The sequence below is a fragment of the Fundulus heteroclitus genome, chromosome 5 (assembly GCF_011125445.2).
Source record: "Fundulus heteroclitus isolate FHET01 chromosome 5, MU-UCD_Fhet_4.1, whole genome shotgun sequence".
Classification (NCBI taxonomy): domain Eukaryota; kingdom Metazoa; phylum Chordata; class Actinopteri; order Cyprinodontiformes; family Fundulidae; genus Fundulus; species Fundulus heteroclitus.
The window spans coordinates 38,939,865-38,959,070 of NC_046365.1; the positions used below are offsets into that span (position 1 = coordinate 38,939,865).

General features: G+C 42.6%; 1 protein-coding gene across 3 annotated transcripts in view; it reads left to right on the forward strand.

Annotated features, from left to right (window-relative positions):
• The window catches only part of LOC105926505 (protein FAM13A), an 84,444-nt gene that overhangs the window by 28,027 nt on the left and 37,211 nt on the right, over positions 1-19,206 (forward strand). For all 3 annotated transcript variants that reach the window (XM_021316623.2, XM_021316627.2, XM_012862871.3), the window contains exons 8-9: positions 1,474-1,709; positions 14,942-14,983. In XM_021316623.2, the coding sequence (XP_021172298.2) occupies positions 1,474-1,709; positions 14,942-14,983 (278 nt within the window). The remainder of the gene's footprint in view (positions 1-1,473; positions 1,710-14,941; positions 14,984-19,206) is intronic.

Consider the following 19,206-nt stretch of genomic DNA (forward strand, 5'->3'; position numbering starts at 1 on the left):
GAGGCATTGTATATGTTGCACTTTATCCTGTAATTTTATCCTGTAATTTACTTTATTCTGAAATCTACTGTAATTCACTGAAATTTTCAAGCTGTATGGAAACGAAATTTCATTCTGTACGCACTCTGTGCATACAAAATGACAAATAAAGTTGTCTAAGTCTAATACATACATACATCCATCCATCCGTCCGTCCGTCGCTTCATTTTCACTTCGTTGCGTTTCTGATTCCTTGTTAATTTCTTACAATGAGCTCCATGTGCTATGGCTGAACAGTCTCCATGTTTTGTTGTTTTTTAACTGCAGACTTTGAACTTTTACACACAAGGCTTAAAATGACATGATTTAGGAACCAGGTCACATTTTCTTTGTGGTGCGTCAGGTTTCTGGCCTTTTGACCTCCTGCATGTTGCTGCTCTGGTTGAGCTAATCACTGGGGACGAGAAAGAAAGACAAACTTTAATAAGCGTTACCTGGAAAACAAACCGGACAGGTTTGCAGGCTTAAATACCTTTTTAACTAAAAAACATCATTTCTTATGCTGACCTACTGTACATTGTTGCAGTCCTTTATCTCCTTATCTTTTCCGTGCTCTGTCTTTCCTCCATGACGTCTCTGGCCAGCGATGACACAGACTCCAAACCCCTCCTAAAAACAACCTGACGTCCAAACTCACCCCCCCCCCCCACTTTTTTTTTCTATTATCTGTTTGGTTTTCTCTTAATGGCAAAATGGAGCCAAATCAATCAAAACCTCCAAAGGGCAAAATCCATATGTGGTCCAGTGATAGAAGTTTGTGAAGCTAATTATGCTGCAAAGAGCTCCCCATTAGGTCTGAATGTCTGAATGAATGCAATGTACATGGATTTCCCCCCCCCCCCCAAACAAGCCATTAAAATAAGGCCTAAATGGAAAAGTTTTTCCTGATAATTGGTGCGAGGAGCAGAAGCGTAAGCCTTTTAATTCAGCGATGAGCTGTTTATCTATGGACAAGCCTTTTAGCGCTGGATGTTGGAGACCATTATCGATGGTTAAGCTGCTTGTGTCGAGCCCATTTCACCCTCTGTAGCGACTGATTGGGCTTAATGTGCAGCAATAGAGCGCTGCAGACATGTTAACAGGAGAGAACGCTCTTTAACCTGTTCCTGTTAGCGTGTGTTTTCAGTCCCGTTTGGTGGTCATCCTAAAAAAAAAAAAAAATGCAGAAAGGAAACTTTCAAAATGTTGCTGTGATTAGATTGAGGTTTTTTTCCTACACTAAAGTTGGAAATTCACGCAGTTTATACCCACTCAGGGTCAGAACGGTAAGACAGAAACCTCACCAAGCTATTTTCCCAGCTTTCTTTATCTGGACCTTCTGATGTGCACGTCTTATGATATCGAGAAATTAACTGGCTTTTTTTTTTTTTTTATATATACACCTTGCATAGCATAAAAAAAAAATAATCTAACTTTGCTCTGTCTGTCATGCAGGTTAAAAAGGGGAGGAACGACGGCGTGCCTCAAGTTGTTTGTCAGCCCAGACAGCCTGACGGGTCGCCCAGCTCAAGGTCCTTCTCCATACCAATAGTTTTACCGCTGACCTCAGAGCTGAGGAGTCCAAGCCCGGAGGTGACGGACACATCCCCCCTGCCAGAACTGGACACACCAAGAACTGCTTCGCCGCATGTTGACTTCAGCCTCTCTGGCAGCACGGAGGGCCTCAGCAGGTCGGTGTTGTTTTAAATTGATTTTAATGCACATAGTCACAGTAAAGGAGGCGGACATAGCAGCTTTTTTTTTGCACACATGCATTCTAATTTAGGAACGCTGGAGAAATTTACAAGTAAAAGAGATGTTAATATCTGCAGGTTTTTTTTTTTTTTTGCTCAGAATTGTCACCCATGCTCGTGGAGTAAGTGGAAATGCGTGTTCACTTTATGGAGCAGCAGGAACTGCAGGATGCATGGCTGCAGTCCAAATCGTCCTCTTTCTCCAGCAGACAGTCACCTGCTGCTGGGAAATACCCAGACAAAATTTTCCACACCTTCTGTTGGACATCAGAGGCGTTGATGTCTGAAAACAGCTTTTCTGTGGGAACGTGGTCAGCAGGTTGCACCGTTTCTGTAGTTGTTCCATCAGAGCATCTTTCTTAAGTTGAAATTGCGGGGGTGCAGGATCTATCTCTGGTAAAAAAAAAAAAAAAAAAAATGGGTTGTGACCACCCCGTCAGCCGAGGTTAAGGGTGAAGAATCTCAAGTGTCCGGCAGCAATTATGGAGCCGGTGTCGGCGTGCATTCGGCATGCAGAAGGAGCCTTTTATAGGAAACTGAAACCAGAGCCGAGTGGTTTCCGGTTTCTTCGGTCCTGGAATAGCAGCGCTGCATCTGCGCCTGTTGTTGGGCTCCTCGGTGCTGCTGCTCAGCTCAGGGCATCACGGCCGTCCGTACGCTCGGCTCTACCACTGCAGGACCGACGGCTTCATGCCGCTGTAAATGGAAGCTTACAGACACTGAAACATGAAGAATATATCCTGCTGGTACTCCCAGGGTTTATTCACATTTTTTAGAAAAAAGAAATGTGAATAAACAGGATTAAAGGTATTGCAAACAATATAAAGAGGAAATATGGAATTCATTTCAGTTTACGTAGTTTCCACGAGCTTACAAAAAAAAACACTGATTCAACTCAATTTCTTTCCAATCAGAACCACAATCGTCGACACTGCAAAAATGGAAATAAAAATAAGTAAAATGTTCATAAAATTAGTGTATTTGTCCTTGATTTGAGCAGGTAAATAAGATTATCTGCCAATGGAATGAGTATTTTGACCCTTAAAATAAGATAATTAGACATCCTACACTTGAAATAAGACGATGGAGATGAATTGTTCCTATTTTAAGTGAAAAAATTTTATTCCATTGGCAAATCATCTTATTTACCTGCTCAAATCAAGGACAAATACACTCATTTTATGAACATTTTACTTATTTTTATTCCATTTTTGCAGTGGACTTGGTTTGGATCCACAAAACAACAAGTTTGATGTTGGTTTTACACGCTTATGGGTAAATACTATTTAGTGCAGATAAAAAAGGAGAATAAATGTGTATTCACACATGTATGTAAAATAGGAAATATACTTATGTTTCACAGCAGTGTGGCTGACCAATCAGGCTGTGAGGTTTTTATCGTGTTGACGGCCTGGAAGCGGTCTCTGCTGGTTTTAACAAACAGCGCTCTGTGGGATCCGAGGGTAAAAGTCTAAACATGTTTGTCTGCACAGATGCTCGCTGCGCTTTTTCTGACCCTAGACCAGTACAGGTCCTGGATGCAGGGAAGGTCAGCACCAAAGGATCCTCTCTGCAGGCCCGACTGGTCCTTGCAGTCTGGACCGGTTCTGTTTAGTGGACACAGTGATGGATGAACACAGAACAGAGTGATTACGGTCGGTGTGGAAGAAGACCAGCAGCTCCGGGGGAAGGTTGTACTTCTGGAGCTGCTGCTGAAAGGCCAGTCTCTGCTGGACCTTCTTCCGAACCGTGTCTATGTGTGAGGACCAGCTTGGGTCCTGGGATAGGGTGGTTCCTAGGAACCGGAAATGATCTATATAGTGACTAGAGGCACTGTTGGGGTATGTTCTCCAGAGGTCCACCGTCATCCTCACAGTCCTGAGCGGGTTAGGCTCATCATTGATGTGGATCAGACTAGTGACAGTGCCGCCATCTGCAAACACCAGCAGCCGAATCCCACTCCTTCCAACGAGCCCCAGTCCAATAATGTCAGATTTGGGTTAGAATCCGACCATAAAACAGTAAATTTCCATCCAGGTAGGGTACAACTCATTCAGATTCACGTGATAAGCGGTTCCCCTGGAAGTCATTAGACTGGGTTCAGGACTGACTGAGAGAAAAGCAAGGAGGCAGAGAAAAATACCAAAGCACTGAGCTAAAAGTGCGTTCTACGGAAAGGAAAAATCCCAAAGTTAATGTCAGAGATGTTTGAGAACGATAAGTGATTGTAAAGATCATGAAGAGAGCAACGATACGACCTCCAGCAGCCTGGAGAGACAAAGTGCTGGAAAACCTGCACCGGTGATTCCAAGCCTCAGGCCTTCCCTCCATGACGCTTAGCCGCCATACAGACTGTCAATATACTTTAAACATGTGTAACATAATAAATTGATTCCTCCACAGAATAAACATGGGCAGCTGCAACAAAAACACAGATCTTCCTATAATTTCCTGCTTTGTAGGTAAACTAATACAGTTTGGAGGAATTTGACTACAGTGACATCCTGTAGATGTAAATCCGATTAAAAAAATATTCCCAGCAGATGTCTTCACTTTTTACTTTTTACTTTGCTTTTTTTCATCCAGACCAACAGCCGGATGAAGCGTCCTGAATGAAATATTAGGTCCAAATTGAAATACAAAGAAAGGCGCAGTGTGCAGATTTGCTTCCTGTTAAATAAAGAACATTTTGTAAGTGGATAAGATGAAGACTTCTATTAAATTTTTACTTATTATTATCCAGCCTAGAAGTGACAAATGCGTGGATTTAAACATTTCTGAAGAGAAGCAAGGTGCTGTGATAATAACTAGTAAACCACCATGTTGACAAAACAAATGTCCAAATCAGGGCATATCTTTTCAATATTTAGCATACATGTGAGCAACAATGAAACATTCTAATAATTAAAATGAGCGACAGCAACTAGAGAAAAGACCATTTTCAGATTCAAAATAACAAGGCATAAATTAAGACGCCCCCACATTAGTTCACGCCGCATCTCCGGTTTTCTTCTGCACTTGTTTAGGCTGGTTGTATCTAAACCTGCATGACAGCCCGACTCAGGGAGGACTGTGGTCTGCGTCTGTTGATGGAAAAAAAGAGACCAAAACCAAAGACAGAGAGAAAAACTTTGCATGTGAAACATAAAGGTGTTTCAAGCTGAAGCAATTTGATTAATGACAGCGTTGGTGTGGCTGCACAGGCGCAGTGGGCAGCAATGTTGCCTTGCAGCAAGAAGGTTCTGGGTTCGAGTCTTTCCGCATGGAGTTTGCATGTTCTCTCCAGGTACACAGTCCAAAAACATGACTGTTGGGTTATGCTTTAAATTCTCCTGTGTGCATGAACGGTTGTATTTCTCTGTGTTGCCCTGGATACACCCAGGACTGGCGACCTGGGTGCACCCCGCCTCTCACCCATTGACAGCTGGAGATAGGCACCAGCACCCCTCATGACCAATAGACAGCTTTGGTTTCTGCAAGACGCACAGGGGACCTTTAGAAGAACATAAATCAGAGATTCAGATGGGAATCGTGTCAGAACCAGATCCATTAGCACCTTGCAGCAAAATGAACACAATAGTAAAAAGCAATCTGTACTGAAGTTACTGAAGTTACTGAAGCACATTTTTTATCAACAGATTTCCTAACAACTTTTGTTTCTGTATATTTAGATAAATTCAGTTCAGTTTAGTTCTTGGGGGAATATATATATATATATATATATATATATATATATATATATATATATTGAGATTTTGGCTGGATACAATGGCTCACTCAGACGGTCACACCGCTAAAGCAAATCTGATCCCTCCCATTTATCCTCACCATGTCAAAAGGCCAGTAAATCTTCAGCCGGCTTCCCTCACAGGCGAAAACTTTGGCTGCCAACTCGGATCGGGTCACAGAACCCCGACCAGGTTGACGGGAGGGTCACAGAGTTGTGCGTCAGCAATCTGACATGATAGCTGGGTGCAGCAAAACCAGTAAGGGGAAAAACGTCTTATAATACAAGGAAGCTTTGGATTCTCACCCTTAGTGGCTGTAAATGCTCTGAGGTATTTGTCTGAGTATATTAACAAGTAAATCCTCCAGAAATCTGCATTTAGATCAGTTATGTGAAGCAGTTTTTTTTTAAATATTGCTGATGATTTTCCATCAGGGTAAATCTCTTCATATCTGGAGCTGTTCTCATGGCTACATGGCAGCTTGCTCTCATTTTTCATAGCTAAGTGTCGGACATGTCTGTTTGATTTTAACGCAAAACAGACAGCGGGTTTTTCGTACGTTTTATTTTAATTGAAACCTTTTTTTTATGCTTTTTATTTGACATTCAGAGCACATTTGAATTTTGACAGGTTTTCTTCCTCTCTCATCTGCTTCGTTACCGTGTTAAATTTCACACAGGTTCCCTACATTCCAGGAAGTCCCCCATCCAGAGCCGCTCCGGCCTCTCGGGTCTGGTGTAACCCACTCTTTGGGGGAATCAAATTTACCGGTGGGGGGGGGGGGGGGGTCCTTCTTTTAGATTCATTTGTAAAGCATAATTTTTAACAGAAAAGACACAGATTGGTCACTGACATGCAGTTGTCCTCAGAGGTTACCAGCAGTCACTGCGAGCATTCATCTCATTTTGATTTTGGGCTTTCTTGGATTTATTTGAGCAGCTGTCACTCCATGCCTGTGTGATAAAATGTGTTGATTTTCAAAAACAAACAAACAAAAAAATCGGATGCACAAGTTAGAAATTATTTTGGATTTCCTCTATTATTCAAACGGAGAGAAAGATTCTCACAGGCTTAAATACGTACAGCCCCGTTAATAAGATAAGATAAGATAGTCTTTATAGATCACACAATGGAGAAATTCACTCGTCACATCGGTTCATACAAGAAGGTGCAGAGTAGGGAAGGTGCATTCAGTTATATACATTACTAATGTGCAATAATCTATTTAATGAACTGCTGGGTCTGCTGCCTTGCAGCATAAAGGTCCTGGGTTCAAACCCTGGGGTCTGTATGCATAAAGTTTGCATGTTCTCCCTGTGCATGCATGGATTCTCTCCGGGTACTCCAGCTTCCTCCAGAAACATGACTAGTTTTGGTCTCTGTAAATGGTTCTTAGGTATAAGTGTGCGCATGGTTGTTTATCCCATGTGTGTCCAAGTTGCACTGTGATGGACTGGTGGCCTGTCTAGGGTTTACCCCGCCTTAGATGTCGCTTATCAAGTTGTAACCTCACATCATGCTTCTAGTACCCTTCAGAGCTCCTAGCATAATTCTGGCTGGATATTTGCCCACTCCTCTGGGCAGAATTGGTAGAATTTAGTTAAATTGTTTGGTTTCCTGGATAGTAAATGTTTTACCAGGAGTCCAGTCAGCACCTCTCCAGAAGCTCAATGTTAATCTCCTTTATTTGCCTCTAAAAAAAACTGTTTTAAAGTGTGTTTGGGGTGAGAGGCCTCCTCGAACGCCCATCTGCCTCCCAGGTTCAGCCGTTTAGCTGCTGATTTGAGATGAAGGCGATAATCTGTCCAGTTTGTGTAATTTACCCGCACCGCCAGCAGCTGTGAAGCTTAAATGAGTTCTTCAAACTGATGATTTAATGATCTTAAGTTAAAGATTTAGCTTAATGTATGCATACGTTGTGTCCTACAGGTATAATTTTGAACCTGTGTGGATTCCAGGAAATCCCCAATCAAATCAAACATGTGCATCCAATTCTTGTTTTTTCAAACTGCTTGAAACATCTTGTTGAGAACAAAATGGGGGGGAAATCGCTCTAATGTGCGTGATTGCTGTATGTAAACTTCTGAACTGTACCAGTTTTTCTTCCCTTCATTAAATAAATACATGCTGGTGTTCTGTCCAGCCTGGTTCTTCCCGTCCCCTATCCAACAGACAGGCTGCAGAAACCTGACATAACAATGTAAAGTGATCTCTTGGTGCCTGTAGGGGTGCGTAGTTTCTAATGGGGCGATGCATAGTGGATTTTGTGTAGAGTTGCCGTGCTTCACTGAATCTTGTGATGTAACCAGTGGAGTTCTTAGAAGCCCTTTAGAAATCGCTGGGCATGAGGAACGTAGCGCTGTGGTGTGAATGCAGGTACCCTGTTGATATTACTGCATCGTTGGCCTTAAGTCAGAAACTCTGAGTGTCTGACGGAAAAAAAAAAAAAATGCTTTTACAGCAACAACCTGCAGACTGGACAGAACCGGCCTTCCTGCACACATCAAAGCGCTGTGCTGCACTGCTTTCCCGTGTTAGATGTTAAAGTTATGAAATGTAAGCAAAGGCTGTCAGTCCTTCAGGTCATATGATATGTAAGGGAAAATGAAATCACAAGTATTTTGATTAATCTTTATTTTTAACATCTAATCTCTTGTGCTATCATCAAAATATCTCTGCAAATAAACAAGTAAGCATTTACGAAATACTTTAAATCCAAGTAAATGAAGATCATTTAGTTCCTTCTCAAATATCTGCATATAGCGCCGTGCAAAAGTCTTCAACCATCCTGTTGCAAATGTCAGCTATTTTAATCAACTTTAGTGTCCATAACCTGATCAGTCTGAGCCAGAGGTGGGACCAAGTCACTGTTTTGCAAGTCCCAAGTAATTCTCAAGTCTTTATCCTCAAGTCCCGACTCAAGTCTCAAGTACGGACAGCCAAATCAGAGTCAGGTCAAGTCCCGAGTCTGAAACTTCTAATTTCAAGTCATTTTGAGTCTTTAACAATTTTGAAATACATGTCAAATGTAAGGAATAGAGCATGTGCTCTTTTTTAAATCAGTATTTATCTCAAAATGTGATGAGAGCAACCGAACTTACAAAACAATACAAATCAAACTTCAAGAACAGTCTTCCTTTGAACTATATATTTCCAGAATATTCAGTGAAAAATGCAACAGCAGAACTTCATATTCAGAGCCAAACAAAATTAGTCTTGGGAGCCTTTTTGTCCTTAACCATTTCTTTTGCTTTTTTTTTTTTTTTTTAATCTGGTTAATTTGATTGGCTGTGCTGCATCTCACGCACACATACGTACAGAGAGGGGAAAGAGGGGAACGGTCTGCATTTTTAGATACTGATTGAATGAAATTAATTATTGGTGCGCACTTTTTTAATGATAGATGTCTTAAGCGTTAGATTATGGGCAAAATATCAAGTCTTTTCAAGTAAACCAATTCAAGTCTCGAGTCAATGGTGTTAAAGTCCAAGTCAAGTCACAAGTCTCTGAATACTTGACTCTGATTTTAAAGCCATAAAATCAAAACCCAATCAGCATGATGACAGTCGGCAAACTTAACTGGATGCGTCTGAAACTCCTCCAACAGGAGGTGTCCAGCAGGCATCCTGATCACATGTCTGATCAGCCTTAATTGACTCCAGTTTTTGCTCCGCATATCCATCTGGAAACCTTCCGTTGAAGTAATTTTGGTAAGGGGCAAAAATACTGGTTAGCTGATTGGCCTATGTTGGTGATAGACGGGCCAAATAAACCAATCAGATCAACGAAGCATATGACGTACTAACAGCGACGACGAAAACATAACCACAAGTTTCTTGCTGAAACCAGTCGGGAGAAGAGCAAAAACATCTTTTCCTCTGAGAAAAGCCTCCAGAGCAGTGTTTTGCTCTTCTTTCAGCGAAGAAATACTCTGTAATTCCGATAAAACTTGCTCAATAGCCACGCTAACGCTAGTTTCATCGGCTGAAGCCGCCATGTTCTTTAGACTGAACTGTCGCGCTTCTCGTTGCGTCACACCTCAACCCGCCTCAAAGCCAACGCTGATTGGACGTTCGTTTGGTGAACGGCTCCAAATTTTCTTTAACGGAAAGTAGCCAGACTGATCTGCGAGTGAAACCTTGAAAGCTCGCGAGATCAGGATGGTCTCACGAGGCTACCACTGTAGGAGACCACGCCCTGAAACTCAGAGGAATGGAGTCATGCTTCACTCTGAGCGGCACAGCTTCAGTGCTAAAGGCCCGGGTCTTAAGAGGCCAGCAGAACCGTGGAAAGTAGCACATTTCTCCCAACAACGTCGTTTCCAACCAGCTAATAGCTGAAAACCTGCCAAACAGTAGATGATCAGCTGGAGGAGAATGCATCTCCAGGCCTGATGCTCCTTCCTTTTTTTTTACTTGTGCTGTGTTGGTCTGGTACCAGAACTGGACTAAAACTAAGCAAAAATCAACCAAAGTCCGAGATATCCTTTACAGAACCTGCAGAACCCTCAAAATGGTGAAGAAAGTATGGCCACCTCAGGGAGAAAGAGAGGAATTTAGGAGTGGTTTAAGGTTAGAGTTTCAAAGACCGTAAATCAGATAACTTCCAGCGTTTTTGAGAAGTGTGAAAAAGTGGAAGCTTGACCCTGTTGACCAGCGTCTTATTTGCTTCCTCCGTTTCCTGGAGGGATCAGTCCTCCTGCGAGCATGCCTCCCAAAGCTTCTCCTTATCCCCTCACAGAGGTGGTGGGTAAGCAGGATTTCCGCTTTCGCAATTCACGGCAGCACAGCGACAGCCCCCGTTATTTTAATGAGCTTGCCAGACTAATAACACGGGTACGTGCACGGAGGGCAGAGGGCACCGAGGCTCTGAGAAACGTGGAAGCAGCCGAAGCGACGCGAAGGAAAACATGCTTATGTTCTGTACGTCGTGTGGTTTGAGGGAAACGTTCGGAAGCCGGATGAACTCTGGCCCATTTCAATCCGCACCTGACTTGAAACCTAATTCCTCTGTTTTGAGCTTGTTGAGGTGCTGCTGGTTCCCTCGGCGTACCTGCCTCTTCCAGTAAGCCTCCTGCAGGTACATCCTGTAGGAAAACACACCAGAGTACCAAAACATCCAGCCGTAGCTTTCCTTTGTTTCTTGTTTTTTTGTTTTTCTCGCTATCTGACGTTGGATAAAAGTAAAGTTTTCCAGCTTTAGATCAGTCGAGGTTACCAAAACTGTTTCTCTTGGCTGAATGTCACAATAATGACAAAGATATAAATGTATTTATTTCTTCAAAGACAAAAATTATCTGAAAAGAGGCACAGCTGTGGATGTATCTCAAGGCAACACTTCAAACTTCAAAAAATAAAAACAACTGGACTTCTATTCTGTTAAAAATGGTGAAGGATGCATGATGCTGCGGGCCTGTCTATATTTCCATTGATACCTTATGAGTACATCCTAAACGCTTAGAAATACCAGGATTTAATGATTATTTTAAGATTGTATAATCTAATTTCATATTTGATTTAAGTAGAAATGTAAAACATTTCCACAGCTGGAAGAGTGTGTGTGTAAAGATTTGAACCGACCTGCGGATTTGGAGAACCCCAGGAAAAGAGCTTTATAACCTTTTTGATTAATTCTGAGGATTTATTTATTTTTTATTGTGTTACTGAAATGGACCAAAAATCAGTCTGTCTGGGATTCTTTTGTTCTTCAGCTTATCAAATAGATCATAGATCATTTTTAAACTACAGGTCTCGCTTCGATTGGACTGGGGTTGTGAAACTTGGCCTGTGAGAGATTTGGAGAATGTTAAGCGACTTCAGCATTCGGTGCCAGCATTGAGTTCCTCTCGGTGTTGCGTAACGTCATCATGTGTTGCTGACACACAGGACTAAAGCCTTTAACCGGCTCATTTCTGTACACGTTGGCTGGAGATGGCATTTTGATCTTTAAGTAAATGACACACCTTCCCATAGCCTGCTAACCTGACTCCCCCAGATGTATTTCGCTCCGCCTAGCTTCACTCACATACATCTGGGACATCGCCCATTGAAAGTGATTTCTCCAACCAATTTTATGGTCTGGCCAATCAGGACGCAGGGCTGGAGTCTCATAGATGTGACGTAGTGGAGAAGCGACCGTGACGTGAGACTGTTTTAATATCAATGGCGGCTCGTCGAGGAAGCAAGCGTTAACATTGATGCTGCTATTTCTTCTGTGTTGTCCAATCTACCTAATATTGTTTCATTAAAAGAACATCAGAGAACGCCTCTGAAGGCTTTTGTTGGTGGAAACCATGTTTTCGCTCTTCTCCCGACCGGATTTGGCAAGTTTTGTTTTCCGGGGCGCATCACAGCAGACGTGGACGCGCCCCGGAGCGGTTAGCGGTTAGCGTGAACCATGTTAGGAGGCTTTTAGTCCTCGACGCGGTCGGCCCGGGATCGACTCCAACCCGCGGCGCTTTGCCGCCTGTCTTCCCCCCTCTTCCTGTCAGCTCACTGTAAAAAAAACGCGTGCCTCTAGAGCCGCAAACACATTAAAAAAAAAGTTTTATTTTTCCTGCGTCGCTCTCATCAGCGTCACGGGTTAGCTTCGGTGTGAGTGGTTGAAATAGCACGTCGATAAAGATGACAGACAAGTGGCTTATCCAATCATATGCAAGGAGTTTTGATAAGGCCCAGCCTTCAGTAAAGGCAATTCCAATGGCGGTGTCCCAGATGTATGTGAGTGAAGCTAGGCGGAGCGAAATACATCTGGCGGAGTCATGTTAATAGTCTGCAGGGTGTCCTTAAAATCAGAAGAAAACTGACGAGCAGACAGTAAAAAAAAAAAAAAAAAAAAAAAAAATGGGTCAGCCGAGGTGCAGTCATTGTGTCCAGAGAGAAGAGGAGCGGGGAGAGGACACGCCCCTGGGGTTCTGATGGTTCTTGTGTGGGAGAAGATGTTCCCCGGCATCACCTGTTGCTCCAGGTCTGTGAGGAAGCTGGTGATCTACTGACAGGTGGAGGCTTGTGCTGTGAGCTGGCTGAGCTTCTGGTGGAGCATGTCTGTGTTGATGGTGTCGACACAGACATCCCTGGGTGGTTGAGGCGCTGCAGGATGAAGCGTAGTCCCAGTCTGATGGCATCATAGACCCACCTGTTTACCCAGAAAGCAAACTGCGGGGGGTCTATGATCTCCTTCAGCTGCTTCATCACTGCAGACATCAGGGCGACGGGCCTGTAGTCATTTAACCCTGTGGTGGTGTGTTTCTTGTGGACCGGGATGATGATGGAGCATTTGAGGCATGAGAGAACATCACACAGCGCAGGTCAGCACAGGATTTCCAGCAGGAGGGGGAGACATCGTCTGGTCCTGGACCTCTCCTGGTCTTCTCACACTGAGAGGCCATTTTTGCATCTTCCTCAGAGATCTTTGATCCAGGTCTGAGGAGGGGAGGGTGATTGGTGTCTGAATGAGATGTCGACGAGTTGTTAGGAAATGTAAACGGGCGCTTTTTTAGACCTGTAGTAGAATTTGTTAAGGTTGTCCACAAGAGATCTAAAAGTTTCTGGCACAACTTGACCACCTTTGAGGTGCATGAAGCGGGTAAATTAACTGGTAGATGAAAACTTCAGCGACACTTAAAGGTTCAGGAGCAGACAACAAGTCGTCCACCAGTTCTGTAGTTTAGAACATTAATTAAGGTCCTCCAAGCTTTAGCAGGGTCGTTACAGCGAGAAGCTACTTTTATCTTCTCGCTGTAGTTTCTCTTTACTGCCCTGATCTCCATGCTCAGTTTAGTTCCTGACCTTTACAGGGCCTGGTCCCCACTGCTGTAAGCCTCCTCCTTGGTCCGACCAAACTTCCTCAGGTGTGGATTGAACCATGGTTTGTTCTTGTATGTGAGAAATGTCGTGGTCAGCTCACACATGTCCTCACAAAAACTGGTGTATCATGTCACAGCGTATTGAGGTCACGCATACTCCATTTCAGCTACATTACAGCCTCTGATGTGTGGTGGGATGTAAACATCGGCCAGAACAAATGAGAAGAACTGTATTTATAAAAGAGATTTACAGTCTATATAAAATGACTCCAGGTGAGGACTACGTGTCTTCTGTAACACTTTGACATCAGCACACCGACCTTCGTTCACGTAAAAGCGGATCCTTCTGAGGTCCACTCAAAACAGCTGCATCTCCAGGGCACAGTCCGGGGTGTGCTCACCAACTCAGGCTTTAGGGAAACAGAAGCCAGCAGCAGAGAATCAGATTCTGTAGGGTTCAAAAACAGCCGTTTGTCCATTTTATTAGCCTGGGAGCTGACATTAGCCAGGAGGATTGAGGGCAATCACACAAAACATGCAGAAACATGCTAAGGGAACCACAGAGAGGCTGCTAGTCTGCCCATTTCCTATCAGATGTTTACTTCACATATCTGGCCTTTATGGAAGAGAAGCAGGAAAACGCCACTGTTGAAAGAAAGCCTGGAGATGTGCCATTTGCAAACATGTGGATGAAGGTTTTCTGGTCAAATCTGACCAGAACCAGATGTTTTTTTGGCCCAACATGCAAAACAACATGTGAGGTGAGAAAACTAACACTGCACCTCCTCCTGAATGCACCATCCTGGCAGCATCATGCTGTGGGATTGCTTTCCTCCGGCAGGGAAGCTGCACATAAATGGAAAAGTAGATTTGGGGTAAATAAATCTCAATCTGGAAGGAAAATCTGTTAGAGGCAGCAAAAGAGCTTAGACTTGAATGGAGGCTTTCCTTCCAGCAGAACAATGGCCAAAAACATACAGCCAGGGATACAACGGAATAGCTCATATTACAGCATATAACAGCTCCTTTAAAGTCCAGATCCAAACCCAACTGAAATGTAATGTTTACAGACAATCTGAATCCAAATGTGCAGAGCTGCTGGAACTGAAGTAACCTGAAAGTCTTGCTGGTGTCATGCAGTGAAAGGTGGGATCAGAGGGGCTGAAAAAAGATGTACGCCACACTTTTCAGCTTTTTTCCCCCAGCCATTTCCCTTCCTCTGGAGCCTCGAAACGTGTTTGCGTTGGTCTATCACTTAAAATGAAACCCAATGAAATAAACTGAAGTTCAAAGGGTGCGAATACTTTGGCGATCACCGTAGAAATGCACTGAAAGACCAAAAATGTGTGAAAAGCACGCAAGGCCTGGTGAAAAACGCGCAGGAAACGTTCGTTCAAGAACACGGAAACAAAAAAATACAGCAAATTTTGGCTGTTTTGATTGAAAATACAAAGAAACTACAGGTGATTGGACACTTTTACACAGCTTCACAAAGGCAGCGATCTGTAGCTCTGCATGGTTTTTATTCTGCAAACAAAAGCCGTCTCCGTCTGCCTATTTTCAGGCTCGTTTACACCATTTTTCCGCATAGAAACACTCTGCCAGGTAAATTAAATGTGTCTTTTTTTATATTTCAGCTCCCAGGATGAAGACAGGCCAGCGTCTCCGTTCTATATGAGGTAAGGCCCCCCCGTCTGTGTGCGTTATAAACTCAGCAGGGTGTGTTGTTTTGGACTGGAGGTGCGGTGTGATAACGCTGCCTCGGTGCATTATCACCAGAAACAATGAAAACATGGATTAAAGAGAAACCGGGGCAGCGAACACATGCAGCGCTGCTCCGTTCTGGTTCTGACAGCAGCGGCAGCAAGTTTAAGGCAAGACACTAAAACTAAACCCCAACTTCAACAGTTTGTTCAGTTATCGATTTGTTTCCTCAAACAACAACATAAAGTCCATCCACCCAAACATCCCGACATCCTCCTCCTTATTCTGGGGGAACCCATGACCGTAGGTGAGGGCCGTAACGCAGACGCACCAGTAAATCAAGAGCTCTGCTTTTCGGCTCTAATTTTCTTTACAACAATAAACCAGAGCATCATCCACGTTACAGCAGAGGAAGCCCAGATTCATCTGTTCATCTCTGGTTCCTCCCATCACTGGTGGACAGAGACACCAGATACCCAAACTCCTCCGCTTGAGACAGAGGCTGACTATCTTTATTCCTTTACTCTTTTAAAAGGAAAACATATGGTAATTCCTGGTTATGATGGGTGCAATTGATATCATTAAGGTTGTTACCTGCTAATTGTTTTTTTTTTTGTCCATTCAGTGGTTTAAATTATGAATTTAGGGAAAAAATATCTTTTTTTCTACTATTTTATGTAGATATTATATACACAAACTTAGACTTAGACACTTTATTTGTCATTTTGTATGCACAGAGTGCGTACAGAACAAAATTTCGTTTGCATACAGCTTGAAAAATCACAGTAAATTGCAATAAGTTTCAGGATAAGGTGCAGTAGTAATTTATGTAAACAATTGAAATGTTAACAATGTAAACAATGCAGGGAAAATAGACAGTGTGCTATTCACAGTGTACAGGTGAGTATTTATTAGAACCGTGCAATATATGAATGTGGTACAGAGTCCATTTGTGGCTTCAGCAGTTCAGCATTTAAATCATGGCAAACATGCCATGTTTTAAATGTGTATGTTTGTATGTTATGTTGTATGTTGGCTTCATGTGTGACATTATGTAGTAAAATGAAAGGATAAATGGATAAGAAGAGGGAATATTTACTCTTTTACACTTTCACCCACTCCCTGGAGCATATAAACCATAAAAGTCCTGACTTTTTGATACATGTCGTCAATATGTTTGTACCAATTGAAAAGAAAAAGCTAAGTGATTAAACATGATGAACAAAATATGAAATATGTGCAAAACCCTATTCTAAATAATCATAATAATGCATTTAACTTAATCTGACACAGGAAAAAAAATAACTTTTATTTGAGGACATTAATTAGGAGGAGTTTTACATAACTTACAACTTCCACAAAAAACTAATGAATAGCACCCCAGACAGGTCTTATAAACTCAAGCACTGTAGTTCGTTGTTGGGTCCTACAAGGTTTAGGGAGTCAGAGTATAGTGGACTTCAGGTTTACTTGGTGTTAAAATATGTTGTAAAGCAAGATGTTCTAGCCCCTCGGCTAGAAAACTGGAAATAGGTTTTCTTTTAGTCTTCCAGCAGAATAACGATTGATATCCGACTGAAATGTTGTCCTATAGGCACAGAGGGGCTGTAAGATTTTCAGCAGGTAAATGTCCGACTATATTACCTCTAGCAACAAACATATGCAGAAATATGTTAACACACTATGGTGCGTTCACAGACCATGAAAACAAACAGCTTTTTGAGTTTTTTGTATCTGGCTGACAAGAGGAGCAAAATTTATCCGATTCCAGTCACTAGTCGAGCAAATTGAGCCGCTATTCTACATTCCATCAATTAGACCCTTTTTAATTTTCATTTCTGAAAATGTCTCCTGCAACCAGCCACTAATGTAATAACTGATTTGTTGTTGAAAAAGTTAGTGTTTACTCCACACGCGCGCGCTGTTAAAATCTGCTCGCATTCCTTCGCCTACGTGATCTCATTGAGGATTAGCCTCTGACCCCGCCGCCGTGGATCGTACGATCTGACTCGTACCTGACTGTGGCGTAACGCCGGATTACCTGAGCGGATGTGTTTCGGGGTAAACACTGCAGCCGGATTTAGCCGGTTTGAGCTGTGGAGTTTTGTTTTAATGACATAAAGGCGAGTAACTTTTAAAAACAACAACAGAGGAGCTAATGAGTTGATTTTCCCCCCTGGCGTTTGTTTGCGGAGTAATCCCGTTAGTTAGAGGGTCTGAAGCTGAGCAAAATAAATGAGGCAATCTTTTAAGCTTCTGTTGAACAAAGACCTGCATTGTCACCTTTTTTAAAGCTGCAAGAATAGCTCAACCTGATGATTAAAAGTCCCAGACGTGAATGAATTACAGTCACAGCTAATCTCTCAGACCCAAATAAACTGGAAAACCAACGGATAACTTTCTGGGGACCATTCAGGGCTTCTTTGGTCTCTAATTAGGTTGAAAATGTATATTTTCAGCCAAAGAAGACAGACGGATGTGTCATTTTATCTTACATTTTAGGAAAGCGAATACCTGACGTGGCTCATGTCTGCTTTCGACACATTTCTGCTGCGCCGACTCGCCCTCTTAAAGGCCCGTCCCGCTTGTGGGTCATGAGTCACCCTGTTTCCGTAACGCGCCAGGCAACTTTCCCATCCTCATACCAGTAGTTGCTTCACTCTGCTGGTAAAAAAGCTAAGTCAGCAGGACTCATTTATCTGCTCTTTCTGCACGCCGCCTTTGCCAGAACCCCAGCAGGTGTTCTTTTTCCTGCGTGAAGCCGAAGACTGTTGAGGAATACGATAGCTAACACATGAGACGTAATTACTGGACGCGGCTGTTGACATTTACTGGTGGTGACTCTCAGCTATTCACGTCGTTAAAAAGATTGGACGGCATACAGGCAGACACATAAAAAGCATTGATTTACTGACCACTGTTAGGTAGGTCAGCACGGCCGGGCGTTCAGATTCAGTGTTTGGGCACAAAGGCTAAACATACCAGAAAACATTAGGCAAGGCAAGGCAAGGCAAATTTATTTATATAGCACAATTCAGTACAAGACAATACAAATTGCTTTACATGATTAAGATATACCAAAAAATAAAATGTAGATAGAAAATAGAATAAAAGCAAGTAGAGATAGAATGTAGTAACAAAAAAGAACATTAAAAACAGTAAAACTGTTTAACTAGAACAGTCAAAGGCAATTTTAAACAGATGTGTTTTTAATCTTGATTTAAAAGAACTCAGGCTTTCCACACTTTTACAGTTTTCTGGAAGTTTGTTCCAGATAAGCGGAGCATAGGAACTAAATGCTGCTTCTCCATGTTTAGTTCTGGTTCTAGGTATGTGGAGTAGACTACACATACCTAGAAGACTATATTATTATACCACAGTAATTATTAGGTTTTCTGGCATTGTTTTACATTGTTTTAAGCAAAAATGTCCAAAAAAACACACACTTAGTACTTTATGCCTCAGAATTATCTATATTTGCCACAGGAGGGACCAAGTCACAGATTTACAAGTCACAACTAGTAGTAGGGTGACTTTGGGTTGGGTTGCTGACTAGACTTCCAAAGAACAGCCCTCACACTCACTCCTCTCACCATCCTCATCAACACCGTGGATCACTTCACATTCCTGGAATCCATCTTTTCTCTGGACTCGAGCTGCTCCTCACTCAGAAGAAGGCCCAGCGGAGACCGGACTTCCTGGAGCAACTGAAGAAGTGCGACCTTCTCCAGGAGCTGCTGGTCATCTTCTCCACTGTCGTCGTTCAGCCTGTCCTGAGTTGGTCCATTACTGTGTGGTTTGGATCAACCACAGAAGTTGACATCTCTGCAGACCCCACACATCCTGCACACAAACTGTTTAAACTTTTACCAACAGGGCGGCGCTACAGAGAGCTATTTATAAAAAAAACAGCTGCCACAGAGATAGCAGGCTGTCCCTCTGATAATGAACACCTTACAGCCTAATTAGTCGGCTACACTACTGTGATACTGTAATTACCATTTTAACCTTCCTTTAATAACTATTGGGTGCACATATACATATATGTAGATATGTTTTTACTTTTTTAGCTCCTCTAAAGTTTATTTAGTTAAGTACTGAGTTAAGTTCAGAGTGCGAAATACGGCGGGGGGGTCCGGGCCCTGAAAGCCTCAAAAGCAAAGTTAAAAAAATTTAAAATGAAATATTTTTTTGTCAC